Source organism: Hemicordylus capensis, chromosome 12 (genome assembly GCF_027244095.1).
Source record: "Hemicordylus capensis ecotype Gifberg chromosome 12, rHemCap1.1.pri, whole genome shotgun sequence".
Taxonomy (NCBI): domain Eukaryota; kingdom Metazoa; phylum Chordata; class Lepidosauria; order Squamata; family Cordylidae; genus Hemicordylus; species Hemicordylus capensis.
The window spans coordinates 10,067,194-10,089,947 of NC_069668.1; the positions used below are offsets into that span (position 1 = coordinate 10,067,194).

The following is a 22,754-nucleotide window of genomic DNA, read 5'->3' on the forward strand; positions in this document are numbered from 1 at the left end:
CTGCGGTTCTGTGTGTGTCATCTTAAAGGAATTTTGGCTCCTGCTGCGTTGCCAAGGTATCCGGTAGAGGTTTGCTGGATTGTGCAAGTTTGGGAGGTGGTTTTTCTCTCTCTCTCCTGTGTTTGACTTCAGCTCGGATGTTTTTGAACAAACATACCAGGCTATCCTGGCCTCCTTTTTAGCTGGGTCTCAAGCACCTGCCCTGGGAGGTGTGCTTGAGACCTTCCACTCATAACAACACATTTAGCGCTGCCTGGGAAATGTAGCCTGATTAGCACTTGGTGCCCAAAGTGAGGAACAGAGGAAGCTGCCTTCTACTGAGTCAGACCATTGGTCCATCTCACTCAGTAGTGTCTACCCAGACTGGCAGCGGCTTCTCCGACGTTGCAGGCAGGAGTCTCTCTCAGCACTATCTTGGAGATGCTGCCAGGGAGGAGACCTGCAACCTTCTACACTTCCTGCCAGCAGGCCATAGATACAGCTCAGGTTTGGAAGAGCTGTGTCTGTATCCTGCTCAGAGGAAGTGGAAACCTTGTGGGCTGGACAGGAGCCTCGTCTCGGCAGCTGCCAGGGAGATGGTGTGTGCTCCAGCATGGGCTTGCAAGCGTGTGCAACATCAGGCCTTGCGACTGGCCGGCAGTATAGAGACTCTGGATTGGCCGGGACTGGTACAGATACTCAAAGGCTGGCCAGCACCCCCTGCTTGGTCAATAGGGCAGAACAGTTCCCCACAGATCCCCAGAAGTCTAGTTTGGAGAAAACGCAGGCTTCATTCTGGTTTTGGAGAGACTGGCTCTGACTTAGGTGGGGTTTTTTAAAACCGTGCTAACTCTGCTAACACACAGCTCTGCCCTTATTCCGTGCTCTTCCTCCAAGGAGCCCAGAGCGGTGTACTACATACTTGAGTTTCTCCTCACAACAACCCTGTGAAGTAGGTTAGGCTGAGAGAGAAGTGACTGGCCCAGAGTCACCCAGCAAGTCTCATGGCTGAATGGGGATTTGAACCTGGGTCTCCCCCGTCCTAGTCCAGCACTCTAACCACTACACCACGCGGACTCTTGTCCTTTTTGCACCAAGGAGTCCACAGTTTGGCTGCTGAACCTCAGACAAAGGCACCTTGAGGGGTCTGCCGTTGATTAAAAAACCCAGAGGCCTGAGAGCCAGATGTGTGTGAGCGCCCCCCCCCGCCACTCCGTACAGCCCTATAAAATAGATGTCTGTTGCCTTATTGGGTAAGGAATTGCTCTCGGCAGAAAGCTGCATGGCCACACGCCCCCTTCAGCGTCGTCCGCAATGATTAATCCTTTTATTATTATTGTTACTCAGGGGCTGCAGAAGGAAAACCAGGTCTAGAGAGACCACAGACTCCCAAAATAAGAAAAAGAGCGGGGCCGGGGGTGGTGGAGGAGGAGGAGAGACGTGCTCAAGGCCGCGTTGCAGGCGGGTGGCAGAGGCTGGAGCAGATCCTCACCCCTCGCTGTCTGGAGCGTGTGGTGTGCAGTCCAGTCTCTCTGCTCCCTTTCTGCTCTGAAGCTCCTGTGAGGGTGGAGAGCAACTGTCTAAGGACAGGAGAGCAGCCCTGCTGGATCAGGCCCAAGAAGGCCCATCTAGTCCAGCCTCCTCTTTCCCACTGTGGCCCACCAGATGCCTCTGAGAAGCCCATGGGCAAGAGGGGAGGGCATGCCGTCTTCTCCTGCTGCTGTTGCTCCCTGCATCGTGCCTCTGAGGCTGGAGGTGGCCCACAGCCACCAGACGAGTAGCCATTGATAGACCTGTCCTCCATGAATTTGCCTAAGCCACTCTTAAAGCCATCCAAGCTGGTGGCCATCACCACATCCCGTGGCAAGGAATTCCATAGATTAAATATGTCCTGTGTGGAAAAAGGACTTCCTCTTGTCAGTCCTGAATTTCCCGATCTTCTGTTTCATGGGATGACCCCTGGTTCTAGTGTAAGAGACCAAAGGTCTGTCTAATTTAGCATTGGGTTTCCATCTGATAGGGACCAGGCAGATGTTTCTGGGAAAGCTTGGCAGCAGGACATGATGCCCTGTCAACTGCCCTTGCCCATGGAGTCTCCACCATTCTGATGGCTGTTTTTAGACTGGGCTTCTTGCTCCGATAATCCAGAAATGTTGCTTCGGATCACTTCTTTAAGCTGCTCTCCGTTCTGGTAGGTCGCCTTATACCACATCCCAGGGTAGAGGTGCACACAAACCTGGCTGGCCCATTTCGAATCTGAACCGGACTGGACATTTTGGTCTTGCACCCCCTTGGACACACACACCCCCGGGTTCGGTTCGATATCGAACATTTGGTTCTGAACCTGTTCGCATATCCCTATCCTAGGGTTCTTAAGAATATAAGAATGTGAGAGCAGCCCATGTGGATCAGGCCCGTGGCCTGTGTAGTCCAGCATCCCGTTTCCCACCGTGGCCCACGAGATGCCTCTGGGAAGCCCCACAACCAAGAGATGAAGGCATGCCCCCTTTCCCGCCATTTCCCCCCTGCAACTGGGATTCCGAGGCATCTTGCCTCTGAGCCTGGAGATAGACACCACCCAGGACAGACCGAAGAAGATTTGGGCCTCCCTGGCCCAACAATCTAACCAGGGTTCCCTCTAAGAGGAATTCCCAGATGTTGTGGACTACAACTCCCAGAATTCTCAAGCAAAAGCTGCTGCAGCTGGGGATTCTGGGAGTTGTAGTCGTCTACATCTGGGAATCCCTCTTAGAAGGAACAGTGAATCTAACCCAGGGTAGGCCATGTGCGGCTCTCCAGTTGTTGCTGAACTACAACTCCCATCGCCCCCCGCCACAGTTTATTACAGCTGGGGCTGATGGGAATTATAGTTCAGCAAGATCTGGAGTGACACACGTTGTCTACCTCTGGTCTAACCATCACACCACGCTGGCTCTGTCCTTCGGCCACTGTGGCTGCGGATGATGGTAGTTGTAGTCCGGCGGCATCTGGTTTAGATGGACCAGAGTCCGGCTGTGCAGAACTCGGATTCCTATCTCCATCCTTGCTGTTCCTAACGTGCAAAACACGTTCTTAGAAAAATGTGCACACATGTTTCTAAGACCTTTTCTTTTCAGGGAAATGGTTATTTTTTTCTTTCCCTTAGGCAACTTAAGAAGGCGATTTACCCCCTCTAATAACAATAATCCTCCTTAAAAATGTGCTGGCTGAAGCAAGAAAGCCGTGCTGTTAAGTATTTCTTGAGGAAACGGGAGAAGGTTTGGCTCTTTTCGTTTGTTATTTTGCGTAATTGAATTCTGAGCCCTGACGTCCACCCCGCTGCGTCTGGTTGAGCAAAGGCAAGGCTCAGCCCTGTCAAGGTGGGTTTCCCTTTTCCTTTCTGGCCAGCCATTTTAGGGAGCAAATGGGGAGGAGAGCTGGTCTTGTGGGAGCCAGCATGACTTGTCCCCTTAGCTAAGCAAGGTCCACCCTGGTTTGCATTTGAATGGGAGACTAGAAGTGTGAGCACTGAAAGAAATTCCCCTCAGGGGATAATGGGGCCGCTCTGGGAATGGCATCTAGGTTCTGAGTTCCCTCCCTGGCAGCATCTCCAAGAGAGGGCGGAGAGAGACTCCTGCCTGCAACCTTGGAGAAGCCGCTGCCAGTCTGAGTAGACCATACTGAGCTAGATGGACCAAGGGTCTGACTTGGTATATGGCAGCTGCCTATGTTCCAAATTCTGCAAGCTGGCAAGTCCTTGGCGGCCTCTTGGTTTCGGCCAAAGGTGAAATTTCGCAATGAAATTTGTTTAAAACATTGTGGTGCTTTGTGAGTCGTTAAACTTCGACTTGGACAGGGGAGCGAGATGAAATTTGGAGGTGTTGCTCAGTGTTCCCTCTCACAGGGATCCCCAGATGTGGACTACAACTCCCAGCATCCCCGGCGGCAATGGTTTTGGCTTGGGGATTCTGGGAGATGTAATCAACATCAGGGGATCCCTGTGAGAGGGAGCCCTGGTGTTGCTAGAGGCGCTACTTTTACCTTGGGGAAATAAGGGCAGAGCTGTGTCTTAGCAGAGGTGCACCTAGGGAATTTTGGAGCCTGGACACCCACCGCAAGTTAAGCATCATTTTTTAACACATAGGTTCTTGAGCGTACAAACAACACCACCCAGGACAGACTAAAGATGATTTGGGGACCCCCAGGGGGTGTGGAAGCACCTTAAGTGGCACAGCAGGGAAATGCTTGACTAACAAGCAGGAGGTTGCCGGTTCGAATCCCCACTGGTACTATATCGGGCAGTAGCGATCTAGGAAGATGTTGAAAGGCATCATCTCATACTGCGCCGGAGGAGGTAATGGTAGACCCCTCCTGTATTCTACCAAAGACAACCACAGGGCTCTGTGGGTGCCAAGAGTCGAAACTGACTTGACAGCACACTTTACTTTACTTTAGGGGGTGTGGAGGCCCTGGACCTCGGCCCCAAAGTCCAGGGGGAAGATCGCCTCTGTGTGTTAGGGGTGAGGAGGGGAGGCCACCCAAAATGGCTTCCCAGTGGTGTTTCCTTCCTCCCCACCGTAATGTGAACACAGAAAGCTGCCTTCTGCTTGCTGAGTCAGGTCTGTGGGTCCATCCAAGCTTGGTATTGTCTGCTGTGATGGGCAGGGCTGGCCCTCCAGTGAGGCGTGGTGAGGCAGCTACCTCCATTGGAGAGCTGGTCTTGGGGTCGCGAGCGTGAATTTGTCCCCTTTGCTAAGCTTGGTTTGCATTTGGATGGGAGTTTACATGCTTGTGCTGTGAGATATTCCCCTGAGGGGATGGGGTCGTAGCTCAGTGGGAGAGCTTGGAGGTCTCCGCTCCACTCCCCAGCAGCATCTCCAGACAGGGCTGAGAGGGACTCATGCTTGAAACGCAGGAGAGCTGCTGCCGGTCAGAGTAGACCGCACTGGGCTAGACAGACCAAGGGTCTGACTTGGTAGACGGCAGGGGCCAGATCAGAAGCCTTTGCAGCCGGCTTCTAAAGGGACAGACGTATCCGGAAGAGGGGCTCTCTGCCCACCCACCGCCTCTCCACGAAGCCCCTGGGAAGGAAGAGCGGCAGACGTTTTCCCCCTCACGTTGCCGGCTGGGTGGCTACTGAGAGAGAGGCGGAAGGGGGAGCATCGTTGCTTCCTGAGGGTTCTTTTCATGTTGGCTTTGGAGCTGCTTTTTATGAGCGTGCCGGAAACATGTGAAGTGGTTTTATGACGCCTGGGATTGCATGTAAGGGGGCTCCTTCGGCAAATCTCCTCCCTCCCGCCACGGAGTCAGAAAATGCATCTGTTGGCACGCCGGGTATCTCCCGTGCTGGGAAGCTGAAGACCCTGCTGGTGTTGAGCAGTCTTCTCCAGAGTGCCTCTCGGATTTTGCAGGCGGTTTCAGAGAGCCGAGAATACAGAATGTGGTTTTCTGCTCCTCTCTTGCTCCGAGAGTTAAATGCGGGGCAACCCAAAGTGTTTTGCTGAATTAAAACGAGAGGCACCCTTTTTACTCTGTTTATTACACTTTATCCCACTTTTCCTACAAGGAGATCAAAGCAGTGCACACAACTTGCCTCCCTCCCTGTTTTATCCTCGCAACGTCCCTGTGAGGTAGGCCAGGCTTTGTGGCCAAATAAGGATTGGAACCAGGGTCTCGGGCCTTGTGCAGCTGGGCATGCTGTCTGTCTTTCCTCACTTTGTTCCCTCATCCCCAAATGCTTGCTTTCAGAGTGCCCAAGAGAGAGAATTGCCCGCCCTCCCTATGCACGAGTCACCGATCTGCCAAGGACTGTGACTCCGACAGAGGTGTGGCAGGCAACCTCTTCCCGCGACATCAGAACTCTGAGAGCCCAGCAGGAAGGATGAATGCTCATGGTGGTTTTTGGCAAGGCCTGCGGCCCTAGAAAAGAGACAATGGTGTTTCAAGACTTTTAGCTTTTGAATCTGTTTTCTTGTCCTGGCCGTCGGGCCTACAGTGGCCAAATTTGCAACGGTGGTTTCAAAGCTTTGAAAGGTGTTTAGCACACAAGAGCTGCCGTAAACTGTCAGTGATGTTGTTAGAGGGATGGCAATGAAAACGGGCAGGATTGCCCTCCAAAGATGACTCCGTGGAGAGAGCCCAGACGTGGGCATCCGTGGCGACCCTGACCCTTTCCTCTGTGCACAGTAGATTGCAGTTTTACCCCAAGAGTTGGGGGTAGGGATAAAGAAAACTGTAAGAGCAATCATGCTATTGCCTCGTTTCCATTTCTGGGGGGTAGAGGGGAGGAACCCCATGAGCCTTCACCCCCCAAGATGGTACAGCCGGGCACAGTTCTGTGATCCCGGCTGAGGAACTACAGTGTGAGGCAGAAGAGACCGTGACTGGGAAGAGGCCAGGCCAGATCGAGCACTCATGCAGAGGTGCACCAGGCAACCTCCCTTCTCGGTGGATCAGGTGCTTTTTATTTTCGCTGGATTGTCTACCGGGATGTATTTTGTCCTGCACACGGTTTGGGGGACAGCTGAGCTGAGGTTTGAGGCAGGAGCGGTGAGGCAGTTCTGCGGGCCAAGCTCCTACCTGCCTGCCTCGGCGGGGCAGGATCTCTGGCTGGTAACAGGACCCTTCTGAACATGCCTCTTGCTTTGTTGCTGACTGGCCGGGAGCCTCTGCCAAGAATGCAAATAATTGGAGCAAATTAAACCCAAACTTCTCTGCCCGAGCATGTCTGCCTACCTCTGCTGAGTGCACTGGAAACCCGGCAGGCCTAGAATGGCAGGAGAGAGTGGGGCCCGGGGAGGGCGGAATGGTAGATCTCAAAACCACACACACACACCCGTGGGATCACTGCAGTTCCCGCACTGACAGCAAGGTGCCGTTCACATTTCCGACGCCTGCCTTCGGATTTTATCTTTTCGATTTAGTGCCGCAACGTTGCAGGTCCGCTGCAGAAAAAGAGCTGTCATTTCTTGTGGTAGGAGTTTGAGATTCTGGGGGTCGTTTCCAATACGCTCCTGCCACGCTGAAGCATTGTACTGCCATTCTCGGGTGTAATCTGGAAAGCGCCCCTCGGGGGAGAGAAGTTCTAGAGCTCTTTATCTGCTTGCAGAGATTTTTTGGTTCTTGTGGTTTGGGGTAGGGAAACAATCAGAAATGTAGGATCTCCTCGGCCTCATTCTGCCGCATCTCTAGGTCCGTTGTCTAGTATTTCCTGGGAAATCTGGCCATTCTGGTTTAAACAGAAGGAGGGAATCTCTTCCAACCTTCTTCCCTCCTAGCCAGATTTCTGTGACTTGGGAGGACCAAAAATGGCCCATAAGCAGCATCTGGGTTTCTGGTGGAATTCAGTTCCAGGAGTCATTTGTTATGTCCTTAATGATGTCCAAATAGCTATGGTTGGAGTCGTCCCCCCACCCTCCCCCCAGTATTACGGTGTATGTGTCTTTCAGTGTGGGATGTTTACATGGAAGAGGCAAACCGGAAGGAAACGTGCATCCTAACGTAACAGTGAACGGAGAGAAAATAATTGGCTGGTTGCAGCTGGTAGAAATCTTATGGGTGGGCATTCAGAGAGCACGGGGAGTTTTTAAAAAGCTGTTTAAAAAAGCAAAACGGAGTCCAAACGCAGCGAGACTCAGGAGCCTTAAGAAACCTTGGCTCCAGTGAAGGAAGGAAGTGGGGAGTGGAGGGTGGTGGTGTTGAGCAGATGGGGGGGGCCTTCTGCGGATTCATTCATTCATTCGATTTCTATACCGCCCTTCCAAAAATGGCTCAGGGCGGTTTACACAGAGAAATAACAAATAAATAAGAGGGCTCCCTGTCCCCAAAGGGCTCACAATCTAAAAAGAAACATCAGATAGACACCAGCACCAGTCACTGGAAGTACTGTGCTGGGGGTGGAGCGGGCCAGTTGCTCTCCCCCTGCTCAATAAAGAGAATCGCCACGTTAAAAGGTGTCGCTTTGCCAGGGTGGGATGCAAGAGATGTCACACAGACTAGATTAGCCTGTGCTTGGTGCAAAAATATCTTGAGCGGCACCAAAAAGCTGTCCGAACACAGACACATGGCTGCTTTTTTTCCTTGGAAAATATAAACATGAGCAACCATTTGGTTCTGTTTCTAATGGACCAATATGTCAGGGCCCAGTGACAGCAAGGACTTGGACCTCAAGAAGGGAGAGCCAAGCAAATCCCATCAAATCCCAAGTACCAGCTGCTGAGGTGCAGCAGACCCCAGAAGCGAAGGTGTATCCGAATCGGGCAAGGGGGAGTTCGAAGAGCCCAAATCCCAATCCCGGGAGATGGTCTCCCTTGACACGGAGTTACCCAAGAGGTCAGATCAACTTATTCCCTCAGAGCTGTCCACGGTCTTGCAGACAACCAGGACAAGACACAACATGGCTGCCTGCAATTTTTATCTACAGAGTAGTGTTGTGAAACAGGTGTTGTTTGCTGCAGAAGTTAACAGGCTTTTCCGTCCATGCCGGAGATTAGTCATGAAGGTGTGGTGGGGGACGAGGAGATGGAACGATGATGAGGAGAGCTCTGTTGAGACCCACCTCCAAGGGGGGCTCACGGCTCAGCGAATGTGCTTGGAGCCCTCTCTCAAACAGGGCTGCAGCATAGCAGTATCAAGCGTTGGCATATTATATATTTCCATGTATTGGCAAAGGGAAAGTGTGCCGTCGACTCGTGGCGACCACAGAGCCCTGTGGTTGTCGTTGGTAGAATCCAGGAGGGGTTGACCATGGCCTCCTCCCGCACAGTCTGAGATGATGCCTTTTGGCACCTTGCAGTATCGCTGCTGCCCGATAGAGGGGTTTCCCAGAGTCTGGGAAACAGACCAGCGGGGATTTGAACCGGCAGCCTCCAGCTTGGTAGTCAAGCCATTTCCCCTGCTACCATGTATTGCTAGCCCACCTTTTAAAAAAATGACATTTTCACAAGCTGGCGGACACAATAAAAGGGCAATGAAAACTACAACAAGTGATCCATCCCCGGCAGGGACAGGAGTTCTGAAAATGAGAAGACCCAGCAAGGTCCACCCCTGGGCTGGGCCGCTACAGCTTGGCTCTCTGGAGAGATGATCCGTGCTGGCGGCTGCAAACCCCCTTTCAGGTCCTCCATAAATACCTCCATGCATGAGACCCGGAGCAAATGCCAGAAGCGCTGTAGAATTGGACCCAAGCGCAGGGTTTTCTCCGCGCCGCCTGGCCCGCCTGCCTCCTTTCTCTGTGGTCTGGCCCTGGGCGCTCTTGGCAGCTTACCCAGCCAGGTCCCGGGGGGCTTCTGTGGGCCAGCTGCGGGTTGCCCTGCCTGGACCTTGCCAGCGCCGTGGCAGGTGGCGTGAAGCCTGCCGTCAGCTGGGCCAGTCAGGCAGCCCTCTGTTCCCTGCTTGGGGGGCAGCCTGCTTCTTGGCCCCTTCCCCAAGCCCACCGTCCCCTTCTCCCCCCGCGGAACAGCTCCACCTGGCAGTCTCCTTGGCTTTCTCTTCCTTGGGGCGCTGTGTGCCTGGGTTCTTGGCAAGGGCCTTGCTGTTTACCTTGGGTTTGTTATGACAAACAAGATGGATTTTCCCTGGCGCTTCCCGTGATGGTATCTAAACAAATCAAAGGAGCAGCACGTGGTGCCAAGTTCTCTGCAATCAGAGGCGCCGAGTGCGTGTGGCAGCCGGGGGTGGGGGGTGGGGAGAGGCCTGTTTTTTATTTGGGGTTCCTTGTTTACTCGCCGCCATGTGTCTCCTGTTGTGGCTACAAACGCCGCCGCGATTTCCTCCCTGCGCGGAGGCTCACTGACTCTGTCTACTTTCTCTTTTTGGCACCGGTGCGCGGTCATCTGTGTGCGCGGTGTTGCTCCAGTCTCTCCTCAGCAACCAGCAGGAAAGAGGAGAAAGAGGAAACGCGTCTGTGTGTTGTACACCGAGACCCCAAGAGCATAAGAACAGCCCTGCTGGATCAGGCCCAAGGAAGCCTATCTAGGGGAAACATTTCCTTTTGTCAGTCCTAAATGTTTCATGGGAAGACCTCTGGTTCTAGGGTTGTGAGAGAGGGAGAAGAAATGATCTCCACCCAGTTTCTGCACACCATGCATAATTTCATAGACCTCTCTCATGTCTCCCCTTAGTCGCCTCTCTTCCAAACCAAAGAGCCCCAGATGGTGTGGGCTTGCCTCATAAGGAAGGTGCTCCAGGCCCCTGATCTCTTCTGCACCTTTCCCCCCCTGAGGCTTCTCCAGCTGCAGATGAGAACAGGGGTGTTTCCAGCACCAGCAACTGGCCGGCAGTAGAGGCTCTGGATGGGCCAGGCCGGTATAAATACTGGGAACCCCTCTTTGTCTCTATCCTACAGTTGCCTCTGCTAAACAGGTGCCGCAGGTTTATTGGGCTGAGCTCCAAAACCTGCCGCGCCTGTTTATCTAGCAGTGGGACAAAAGAAAACCAGGTTGTAAGTAATTCTCTGTCTTTGACTCTTTTGTCCACGGCCAGTCATCATCCCTTCCCGTTTTTCCCCATTTTTCTCAGCTGGCTTCTTCTTTCGCCCTGACGCTTATGCGCACGAGTGATGCCACTTGCCCTTTTACAGGTGGTTTCTCCGTCGGTGCTTGGACATGGGGCAAACGCTGCCCAGGCCCCACTTGACGCTCTTTTTTGTTGACAAGTGAAGTCTCTGCACGTCTCTTGAGGGGTCTCTGTTGACAAGCGCGCTGGCACGCTGACAAGCCCGCCTGGCAGAGCGACCGATTCCCCCCCCCTCCTGTGTTCAGCCAGCCAGCGATTGTTGTGACAAATACAATTAACAAAACAGAAATGCTTTGCTTGGCTGATGGGGCCAAGGGGGCTTTTGTCGCTAAAAGGAGGCGGCTCTCGTGAGGCTTTGAAACCTCCACGAAAAACAGCTGGGCTTTCCGTCAGGAGCACCAGGGGGCCTCTCAGAAGCGATTGCTTGGGCTTTTAAGGAAATCAAATACCGAAAATCTGTTGCTTCTAGAATAGTCCAGGATTAGCTCCGCTTGGGGTTCTCTCTTTGAGAGAGAAATTTGGGGGCAATCTCTTCCGCCTCCCATGCTGCTTTGTAGTTGGCTATAAAGGATTGAAAGCAACGGTCCGCTTCTGCCGCGCTGAGTCGCTGAAGCGCAAGACTGCCGATACAGCCCACCTTCCCTTTGCACAAACCGACCTGCATCTTCCTGTACATAATTAACCCTTTCTCTCCCTTCCCCACCCCCCTCAAGTTTCAGGTTGTGCACACGTATCCTTGTCTGCACTGACTGGCAGCAGGTTCTCCTGGGTTTCAGGCAGGAGTCTCTCACAGCCCTACCTGGAGATGCTGCCAGGGACTGTGTCTGTTTCCTGTTCAGTAAAGACTTGGCCCGACTAATTAAGACTTCTGCTCCCTGTGGTGGGTGGGTGGGTGGGTCTTTCTTGCATCAAGTCTCTTGGCTCAGCCATATGCAGACATGATTCAGACTCATTGGATTAACCAGCCAGGATGTATTTGGGGCAGGCCTGCTCAACTCAGACCCCCCCCCCCGCAGCTGTTTTTGGACTACAACTCCCATGATCCCCAGCCACAGTGGCCAATAGCCAGGGATTATGGGAGTTGTAGGCCAACATCTGCAGGAGGGCCAAGAGTGAGCAGCCCTGATTTAGGGGCTTATAAAAGCAGCCTACCTTACAAAGCAGCCGTAAGAATCGTTGCACGGAGCCCTCAGGGCCCTTGGGGACCTGTCAAGGGGCTTTCCTAAGTGCTGTGGCATTTCCCCCCTGCTGCCGTAAGCGCCGGGCAGTGGTTTGTGCTGTTTTATTTTCCTTTTTGGAAACCCCTGACGCAGCCCAAGTGATGACTCCGTCTTTTCACCGAGGGATTTATGATCCGATCATTCCATCGCGGAACACTTGGTAAAAATGCGGTGGTTAAAACCTCAGCACCCCCTCGGCACTTGGCTTGACGTGATCTGGGCGCCGGCCCCTTTCATGGATGGAGCAGGCTCGGCGTTTTTCTTTTCCTGACGCAGCTCTGGCCTGGCCGGTCCCTCTCCTTCCCTCCTGACCTTTCCCTCTTGGGGCTGCACAGATCCGGGCGGCACCGCCTTCTTGGTCTCTGAGCTCCTGCCACATCGGCTGGCTGTAATGTGGTCACCAACCCTCCCGCCAGTCCTTGTGCCAGCGAAAGCCGATGCCGTCCCAGTGCCGAGTCTGCTCTCGGATGGTGCTGGGCCTGGCCAGATAAACAGAGGGATTTAGGCCTTTTAAGTGGACACTCAGCGGCTTCTCGCGGGAGCGTTTTGCAAACACGTTCTGAAGCGGCTCCAAAGATCACAGAAACTCCTATAAAAATCCACTTTGTGTGCAGGAATGGTCCTTTCCTTTTAAAAGTGTGGGCTGGCTTCTCACTGGCCTGAGTGCTTTTTGAGCAGACGCAGCCGGATTTCACGACCCAAAGTCAGAGGGGTTCTCAGCCTGCGCTCCCCGGCTGCGGTTGGACTACAATTCCCATAATCCCCAGCTGCGGCTGCTCTTTGGGGTGATGGGCGTTGTAGTCCAACCGTAACTCAGGCTGGCCACTCCAGATGTGTTTAATGGATGAGTCTAAATTTATATTTACATTTTATATCCCGCTCTTCCTCCAAGAAGCCCAGAGCGGTGTACTACATTCTTGAGTTTCTCCTCACAACAACCCTGTGAAGTAGGTTAGGCTGAGAGAGAAGTGACTGGCCCAGAGGCACCCAGCAAGTCTCATGCCTGAGTGGGGATTGGAACTCGGGTCTCCCCGGTCCTAGTCCAGCACTCCAACCACTACACCACGCTGGCTCAAATTCAGTTCAGCCTTGCTGCCTTAACTGTGGCGATGAAGCCCCAGGAGTGCTTGTCAAGGAGGTTATTAGGTCCCTGCCCTGAGTGATGTGCAGTCTGGGAAAGGCCAGGGGAGAACGGCTGGGCTGGATCACTTCCCTCCTTGCCCTCCAGTCTGTGACCGCCTCCCTCTCCTCTCTTTCAGTTGAAACTCTGGAACAAGTTCCGCGTCTCCAACATTCCCTCGCTGATATTTATAGACGCCGCCACTGGCAAGGTGGTCTGCCGGAACGGCCTCTTGGTAATCCGAGATGACCCAGAAGGTAAGAGGGTCTCTGGAGGGGCGGCTCTGCCGAGACATCCTTTGGGGATGACTGATTTGTCCCTCGAATTTCAGTGGGACTGCTTGTGAGTCTTTTAGTTTAGCTATGGGTTCCCTTGAGGGGGCGGACAGAGAAAGGTGGGTGGGGTTCCTCCTTGCATCTCTCATGGCTTTCCTGCTCCCTCTTTCCCCTTGCCCATCTTGTCCTGCTTCTCTCCAGGTCTGGAGTTCCCTTGGGGACCCAAGCCTTTCAGCGAGGTGGTTGCCGGGCCCCTCCTCCGGAACAACGGCCAGTCTCAGGACAGCAGTGCCCTGGAGGGCTCCCATGTCGGTGTTTACTTCTCTGCGCACTGGGTGAGTGACGGGCCGGCTTGCCTCCTTCGGGTGGAGAAGGTGTGTGAGAGTGCCTCTGGGCATGGGCAAAGCACTTCCCCTCCCCTCTGAGCCCTGTATTTTTGCAGTGGTTCTCAGCTCTGTGGCCGCCATGAGTCGACACCGACTCGGGGGCACGACTTTCCCTTTTCTCAGCCTTGGGTCGCCGCCTCTTGGCCTGCAGCTTCCATCAGTGGCCGAATCGTGATGGGAGTTGTCCAGCAATGGGGACCCAGTTTGGTTCAATTTCTTACGGTTTTGGATCAGAGAAACAGATTTGAACTCAGACCCCGATGAAAAGAACCTGAAGAGTAAATCCAGTCATCCTTCGCCAACCGCAGGTTTCCCAATTGCAGTCTTGAGTATCCACAACTGGGGAATTGTGGTGGATCTCGCCAACTGCAACCTGAGCATCCGCGGTTTGGTGGCATTTTTTGGCAATTGGGGGCTTCGAGGGTGATTTTTGGGGGTTTCCCTTCACTCCTCTTACTGACGTGATTTGGAGATATGTTTTTCTATTTTTAACTGTATTTTGCTATCTTTTCGCAACCGCGATTCCCCTAACCCCGTTTGCCATGGATTTCGCCAACTGTGAATTCGCCAACTGTGAGGTTTTCCCAGGACGGAACCCTTGCGGTTGGCGTGGGACAACTGTATTGATACAGATATATAAGAATACATGTATACCCCCGTTGCAGCCGGTTCCTTCTCGTTGCTTAGGATGCTACCTGTCTACTCACATCCCCTCTTCCCTGCGTCTTACTTCTACAGTGCCCTCCGTGCCGAAGCCTCACCCGGGTCCTGGTGGAATCCTTCCGGAAAATCAAGGAATCGGGCCAGAAATTCGAGATCGTCTTTGTTAGTGCAGACAGGTAACGCTGCTTCCTTTCCGGAGGAGCGAATGTGTGCCGTGGGGTAGGTATGTGCATGGAGCCTGCAGTTCGAAGGTGGTGGTGGGGATAACTTTAGGGGCAGGGGAGGGTGCACTCCCCCCCCCGCCCCGCTGCATTTCTCCCGCCAGTGCTTACTTTAAAACCGGTCCAGCGGGGCGGCAGTGTACCTCCCTGCCTCCCCATCCACTCTCGGACCAGACGTGACTGGAAGTAGCGCGTGCGCATGTGCACGTTGGTGCATACGCAGGTGAGCACAACGTGCATGGCGCGCACACGCTACTTCCAGTACAAGGAGCCGACGGCTGCAGGGAGGTATGCCGCCACCCCGCCAGACCGGTTTTAAAGCGAGCGCCGGTGGGGGAAATGCCTTCGAACCCTTCGATCCGCTCGGTGTTCAGACCTCTGAAAAAAGGGCCTCTGAGCAGGTTCGTGTACATCCCTACCGTGAGGACAGGAGGCAGGGTTGAAAGGTGTCCAATAACATAGATATGTAGGAAGCTGCCTTCTGCTGAGTCAGCCCCTTGGTCTGTCTTGCTTAGTATCATCTGCTCTGACTGGCAGCGGCTTCTCCAAGGTTTCAGGCAAGAATCTCTCCTAGTCCTGCCCGGAGATGTCCTCCCTGCCGTGGCGGAGGACAGGTCTATTAATGGCTACTAGTTGGGTGGCTGTGGGCCACCTCCAGCCTCAGAGGCAAGATGCCTCTCAATACCAGTTGCAGGGGAGCCACACCAGGAGAGAGGGCTTGCCTAGCTATGGATTCTCCTAGTGAGGCCGCTTTCCACCGAGTCTGCCCCTTAGTCCATCTAGCTGCTCAGGACTGTCTGCATGGACTGGCAGCAGCTCTCCAAGGTTTCAGGCAGGTGTCTCTCCCAGCCCTACCTGGAGATGCTGCCAGGGATTGAACCTGGGGCCTTCTACATGCAAAGCACTCAGCTACAGCCTCCAGTTGACCTGGTCAGCTGGTGTGGGGCTTGGCCGACTGGAGTCTCCCAAACTCAAAAGGGGGGTCAATGAGAGTTTTCGTACTGGGGCGGGGCAGTTAATTTACTTCCAACCCTGCCTCCCCAACTAGCAAAACCTGAATAAATTACATCTCGTCTGCACCAAATTATATCCCTTCTGCGCCAAATTACATCTTGTCTGCACCATACGTGATGCAAAACCAATGGCATTTGCAAGATCTGCAGGTCTTCGCATACAGGTCTTCGCATACAGGTCTTCGCATTTTGATTTCTTGGCACTTAAAAACCCAATAATAATCACTATGACCAACTCCCAGCCAGGCTCTACCCTCCCCTCTTCAAACTCAGATCCAAGAATCTGGTCTCCTTGCCTTCTTATACAGGCTCTATCATTTCCACACCCTTTTAGAAGTGGAATACTAAAATACTAGAAAATAACAAAGTCCTCGAGTGCAATACGAACACACCAGAACACACAGATCCTGATTAGCTTGCAGTTTCTTTTTTTTATTTTTAATCAAACAACCGCCTGACCAAGCCCTTACCTGCAGCCCCAGCCCCTCCCGTTATCCCCCTTCCTGGTCGGTAGAAGCTCTTTCAGGAAGGCGTGCCTGGAGGGGGCTTTCCTCTGCAGAATTCCGCCCTGTGGCTGCCCCTGCTGTGACTCCAGGCGTGGTTCCGCATGGGTCTTCTAAAGCGCAGCTTCTTTTCCGCTCCAGGTCGGAGGACTCCTTCAAGCAGTACTTCAGCGAGATGCCCTGGGTAGCCGTCCCGTACGCCGACGAAGCCCGGCGGTCACGTCTCAACCGCCTTTACGGCATCCAAGGTAGGGCAAGAATCCCGCTCCTTCTCTTCCAACTTCAGGAGTGGCTCTTTGGCGTAACCTTCATTTTTAGCCTACTTTCCAGGAGGCTTATGAGATCACCCGGCATTCTGTGTGTGTGTGTGTCCCTGTGTATCCCCCCCCCCATCAACTTCGCAACTCCTGGACCAATATGAACTGAATCGGGTCATTGTAGGGACACCTCAACAGTGTAGTTTGTGATGATGTCATTCACCCCAATCCGAGGTGGCAGATGCGTAAACTCCAAGTGATCCAAGATGGCGGACACGTATTCTCCTTTATTCCCCGATCCGTAGTTTGTGATTTATTTATTTTATTATATTATATTATATTTATTTTTTACATTTTATATCCCGCTCTTCCTCCAAGGAGCTCAGAGCTGTGTACTACATACTTGAGTTTCTCCTCACAACAACCCTGTGAAGTAGGTTAGGCTGAGAGAGAAGCCCAGAGTCACCCAGCAAGTCTCATGGCTGAATTACAGAAATGGATCCCTTTTGCTCTAATGTTGTTGTCGTCGTATGTAGTCCGGAAACTGCAGTTGGTCCAGAATGCGATGGCCAGGTTGGTCTCTGGATCATCTTGGAGAGACCGTATTACTCCTGTGTTGAAGGAACTACACTGGCTGTCGATATATTTCCGGGCACAATACAAGGTGCTGGTTATAACCTATAAAGCCCTAAACAGCTTGGGCCCTGGGTATTTAAGAGAATGTCTTCTTTGCCATGAACCCACCACCCACTGAGATCATCAGGAGAGGTCTGTCTGCAGTTGCCACTGGCTCATCTGGTGGCTACTTGGGGACGGGCCTTCTCCGTTGCTGCCCCCGGACTTTGGAACGCCCTCCCTGCTGAAACCAGAGCCTCCCCATCTCTGGCAACTTTTTAAAAGGCGCAGAAGACACATGTGTTCACCCAGCCTTTTAAATTAGTGTCATGGTTTAAATTTTTAATGCTGATTTTTAAAATGATTTTAATGTTAATGTTTTTAAGATGTAAATGATTTTAATGGTTTGATTGATTTAGTTTTTGATTTTACGGGTTGATTGGTTTTAACTGAGCCACCCTGAGCCATTTATGGAGGGGCGATACATAAAGCAAATAAACAAACCAATATGACCCCAGTAGGCGCTGCTCCAAACGCTTGTGTTTTGAGTGCCTGGCTGGCTAGAGATGGCGGTGGGGGGGCTGTGTGTATGCCGTGGCTCCCCAGGAGACCCCAGAAGCCACCGGCTGAGACCGGTCACAGCATTTGGCTCCCAAAGGGCCAGGTTACAGCATCCCAAGCATCACCAGCTTGACGGGCTTGGCCTGGCTTCTCTTTTCTCAGCAACAGCTGCGTTGGGGAGGGGTCTGCCGGGGGGGGGGGAGAAGGGGAGCCTTAACCCTTTGCCTCCACTGCAGTCTGTTAAAAATGATGCTGGACTTCCGCTGTCTTGATGGCGTGCTGGGGAAATGGTGCGCTCTTTCTGCAACGTGGGGATCCCTTTTGCGAGAGACTCTTGATCTGTCTGCTCTGTTATCCCCCTTCTGTGAGACGGGATAGTGTCACCCCGGCGCAGAGATGTTGGGCTCTTACTTATCAACAGTCGTCGTATCGCTGGCGGCAGTATATGTGGTAGCGACAGAACCCGAGTTTGTTACCACTAGACCAGCTCTCTTGCTAGCACTAGACACAGACAGCACTGCTGGGGTGGGGTCAGCGCAGGGGAATACAGCTTTGAACGGAGGCAGATTTGCCCACCACCGTGAGACAAGGAAACTTTGTCTGATCTTTTGGACTGGACTGCCAAGCCAGAGAGGCTCTTAATGCCTGCCCGCCCGCCCCTAAAACGTTGCCCTGTTGATGCCCTCCCAGAAACTCACGCTTCTCTCTTCCTCCTCAGGCATCCCCACCCTCATTGTCCTGGACCCCAAGGGAGACGTCATCACGCGGCAAGGCCGGGTGGAAGTCCTGAACGACATCGAGTGCCGGGAGTTCCCCTGGCACCCCAAGCCCGTCCTGGAGCTGACCGACTCCAACGCTGTGCAACTGAACGAGGGCCCTTGCCTCGTTCTCTTTGTAGGTAGGGAACTCCTGACTCTTCTTCTGTCGCCAAGTGGGGGTGGAGTGGGATACCTAGAAGTTTGTGTGTGTGTGCGTGTGCACGCTCTTCGTTTCCACAGGAGGAGACTCAGGAGTAGTGAGTCCATCTTGGTCCATCTCGCTCAGTATTGTCTACACAGACTGGCAGCGGCTTCTCCAAGGTGGCAGGCAGGAATCTCTCTCAGCCCTGCCTTGGAGACGCTGCCAGGGAGGGAACCTGGAACCTAGATGCTCTTCCCGGAGCGGCTCCATCCCCTCACACTTCTGATCTCCCATTCATATGCAACCAGGGCAGACCCTGCTTAGCTAAGGGGACAAGTCATGCTTGCTACCTACCACCAGACCAGCTCTCTTCCTATCGGTAGTGAAATTTAGCTGATTATGAGTGTATCATCACAAGTTTCTGGTCCTCGTGATTGTGGAGTTATGCTTGACTGTGTGCAGGCCATGCTTGCCCGAAACTGCAGATGCCAGGCGGGCAGTTCTTAGATTTCTAGGGGCCAGAGAGGTGGGGGTCCTTCTGGCCGTGTGTAGCTCTTTGCCCATTTTCATTCATTCCATCTCTAAGGCTCAGAGAGGCTTATAGCATTCTTTAGTATTAATACATTGATTGATGAGCCCTTGATAAGAACTTACCCCTGCTAACTGAATCAAAGAGGCACCTTTTAAAAGTGGCGGATCTCTTGTATTGAGCAGGGGGAGGGCAACTGGCCCTATCCAGCCCCAGCACAGCATCCCTCCAGTGGCGGCTGCTGGTGTCTACCTCATGTTTCTTTTCAGATTGTGGGCTGTCTTTATTTCCCTGTGTTTTGAGAACTCTGGTTGAAAAAGCGGTATATAAATAGTAGAAATAGTTGTAGGAGCCAGATACGGGGAAAGTGATGCAAAAGAAGAATCCTGCAGAGGTCCTTAATTTGCACACCTAATGCAGGTTGATGCAGGTTATATATACCACCCTCGGTATATATAACTTACAAGAACGGCCTTCTGGATCGTCCTCAAATGCACAGAATTCAGGCAAGATTGTAGAAATGTTGACGGCTGTCAGCCAGAGGGAAGCCACCTCCCCCTCAAAGCGCTCCCCCCACCCCCAAGGGGCTGCTGTCCACGAACAGGATGGGCCGCTCCAGCGTGCATTTGGGCCGCACCCGATCATGGCTCTGACCGTGGGAGTTCCATCCCCGGCGTCGCTTGTCCCTCCACCCCCTCTGGCCGACTCTGTTTCCCCCGACTGAGGACTCACGCTGTGTCGAAGTGGGATGGTTTGTAAGCCCCCCGCCCCCCTGGAGTGCAGGGCCAGCTTTCCCCCTTTTACAGTGCCCCAGCTGAGCCCTCTGGGGTTTGTATGAATGACAGGCAGGGCGGGGAACGCAGCGGGGCAAATGTGGAATCTCTTCAGGCAGTTAGAGCTTTGCTTTGCTCCAAGTCTGATCTCGCTCCTCGCCACTGACCCTCTTCTAACAAGCCATGTATTTGTCTGCAGGGTGCTTCAAAGCACTCCTTCCGCTGCTTGTGCATGTGGACGCCCAGCTCAGAGCGGATACCCCACAGTTTGGCAACTCCTCGAAACGTAACCGTGGCACAGCCCGGCATGTCCTGATCCATAAAGTTTGGAATATTCTGTTCAGAGCATTGAGGCTCCGACGGAGGAATCTGAGCGGAGGTGTTGATACGCCGAGATCCCCAGGGTTGGGGGGGGGGGCTGTGGTCAGGGTATGCCAAGTTGGCCAGACGGCTTTTCTCATTACAATATTAGGCTTGGGCATCTGTTCCGTTTTCATTTATAAGAGGGACCTCTGCAGCCTTTCCTGTGATTGAGGAACTGGAAGATGTCCACACGTGAGGGTTGAATGGTCCCTATCCGGTAACTCTTGGGGAATAGTAAGACACACCCCAAATGCTCTTAAGGGCTGCGAGCCACGAAACACTTGGGAAAGATTTAGTACAAAATGTAAAAGGTCATAGGGACATGTGACTATAAATGCATAAAATGTACCACGCCAGCCCCAAATGAGGGCGTGTGCAGTTATCGTGGCCTTTTGGGTGGGCGGCTCTGCTCCCCCCCGCCCCGCCCCGGTAATTCATGGCCCAGCTCGGACCCTTGGGGCCCCTTTCCCTCGTCCTTCGCTCTCAACTGTGCCCTGGGTTATTTATTCCTGTAACCCAACAGGAACTCTCCCCCGCCAGGGATTGTAGCCGGGGAAGGAGGTGAGAGATTTCCAGGCTCCCTTGGTGGTGGGCAGGGGCCTATCCTGCTGGTGATGGACAGCTCTGGAGAGGCTTCTTATCCCAGCAGCATAACTCCCCCTCCGTGCCTGCCTGCAGGGTGGCCATCGCGGGGGCCCAGCTGGGATGCGGCGGTGTGTGTGGGGGGGTTTGGGGGGGCGGATAATCCAGGAAGAATTTCCACTCGGTTGCAGCTGCTCGGTTGTCAGGACTCCCTGCCGGGTTGAACGCTGCCTCTGCAGCGTGCAATAAATGTCAAGGCCTCGTAATGAGTCCCTCGAGTGGTGTGTGTCTAGCAGGGCTGCCTAGCCAGCCCCGGGGGTGGGTGCGCCCCCCCCCCACTGCTTGCATCAGGCGAGCAATCCTCTTCTCGGCAAACTGGATCTTCGGCAAACCAATTCAGGGGTGTGTGTGTGTGTGTGTGTGTGTGTGTGTGAGAGAGAGAGAGAGATCTGTGCCACAATGCTGGGGGAAGAGAAGCAGTCCTGGTGGTAGTGAGCAGAGATGGTCCCCTTTGCTAAGCAGGGTCTGCCTTGGTTTTGCATGTGGACCTTCAGGAGAATCATAGGGTCTACAAGAAACTGCCTCCTACTGAGTCAGACCCTTGGTCCTCTCACTATTGTCTGCACTGACTGGCAGCCACTCTCCAAGGATCCAGGGAGGAGTCCTTCCCGGCCCCACCTGGAGGTGCTGCCAGGAAGTCAACCGGGCACCTTGTGTGCATGCAAAGCTACAGTCACTCTCTCGTGCATCCAGCCTGACAGCAGGAGCCGGGTTGATTGATGGATTGGTTTTATCATGTTTTTATACCGCCTGATACGTACATCTCTAGGCGGTGTACAAAAATTTAGGATATTTAAAAGTCGAAACAGATGAAAATACACGACGCGGTAAAAACGATAGAATCAGATAGGTTATTAAAACGAAGGTTTTTTTAAAAAAGTATTAAAATAATTTTAACATGGCATTTTATAGCCCTGGTCTCCTCCTTTGTGTCCGCCCTCCCTTTCTTGAATTGGCAACTCCCTGTAATTGAAAAAACAACCGAGGCCTTGGAGTGGCTGGGAGGGAGGGAGGGAGGGAGGGAGGGTGTGTGTGTGTGTGTGAGAGAGAGAGAGAGAGAGAGAGAGAGAGAGAGAGAGATGGAGGCACAGCCCTAGCCGTCCTTAATCGGTTTCGCATCCTCTCCATTTGCCACCGACTTTGGGGGAGTCTCAGGGGAGGTCAGCCGGCAAGCAGGGATCTGGAACACAGCCAACGCTGCCTCATCAGTGGGGAAATGAACCCCATTAATAACCCACTCCCTGAAGGCAAACTGGGATGCGGGTGAGGTTGTCTCTGCCCCTTCCATTTTAAATGAGAGAGAAGGGTGGCTCTGTGTCTCCTTGTTGTGGCGTGAGCACTGGCCTCTTGAAGCTCATGCAGGGGTTTCGTTCCCCCAGCCTTGTGCAGCAGCAGAAAGGGGGAAAGCGTGAGGACTGGAAACTTGGAAGCTCATGCGGCCAGCCTTTGTTTTGCCCAGGCTTGGGTGAGACCCCTTTCAGGCGCCGTGCATGCATGGGCAGAAGGGGCTTACAGTTAAAGTTGGCCTCCACTGCTAGGGAAATGCGGAGAGGTCTCTGGCTTCTCTTCCGGCCCCTGCAATGGATGCCCTAGTCTAGGCTTTTCTCTTCAGAGGAGCCGGGTGGGGAGGAAGGAGCCGCCGGTGGAAATCTAGCTGAGAAGCTGGCTGTCCCTTCATTGCAAAAAACCCAACCACCCCGGCCCTTTCCTTGCTGTCAGCGAAGCCGCTCCCCATCCGTGGCTCGGTCCCTATTCCGTTGACTCCTAACCTCCCGCCCTCTTCTCTCTTGGTCCAGATTCGGATGACGATGGCGAATCGGAAGCGGCCAAGCAGCTCATCCAGCCCATCGCCGAGAAGATCATTGCCAAATACAGGGCCAAAGAGGAAGAGGCCCCGCTGCTCTTTTTCGTGGCCGGAGAGGTACGGTGGGGAGAGGGGGTGGCCACCCGGCGGCGGGTGTCTGGCACGGCTGGTCCGTACTGCTTATGGGCCACTGATTCTTTTCGGCGCTTCAACCTGGTGTCCCCAGCATTGCTCCCTATAAGAGGAACCATCAGACGTTGTTGACTACAATTCCCATCATCCCGAAGGTCACAGCAGCAGCTGGGGATGATGGGAGTTGTAGTCAACCCCATCGGGGAATCCTCCTTACCAGGGGACATGGGTCCTCCATTGACGTTAGACCACAACTCCCATCGTCCCCAGGCAAAGGCCACTGTGGCAGTGGGTGATGGGAGCA

The 22,754-nt window shown here is 53.5% G+C and overlaps 1 protein-coding gene across 1 annotated transcript in view; it reads left to right on the forward strand.

Moving 5' to 3' along the window:
- Positions 1-22,754, forward strand: part of NXN (nucleoredoxin) — a 66,169-nt gene that overhangs the window by 22,775 nt on the left and 20,640 nt on the right. Inside the window, exons 2-7 of the mRNA XM_053275414.1 lie at positions 12,953-13,070; positions 13,290-13,423; positions 14,213-14,313; positions 16,016-16,122; positions 18,026-18,205; positions 22,311-22,435. Of these exons, the coding sequence (XP_053131389.1) occupies positions 12,953-13,070; positions 13,290-13,423; positions 14,213-14,313; positions 16,016-16,122; positions 18,026-18,205; positions 22,311-22,435 (765 nt within the window). The remainder of the gene's footprint in view (positions 1-12,952; positions 13,071-13,289; positions 13,424-14,212; positions 14,314-16,015; positions 16,123-18,025; positions 18,206-22,310; positions 22,436-22,754) is intronic.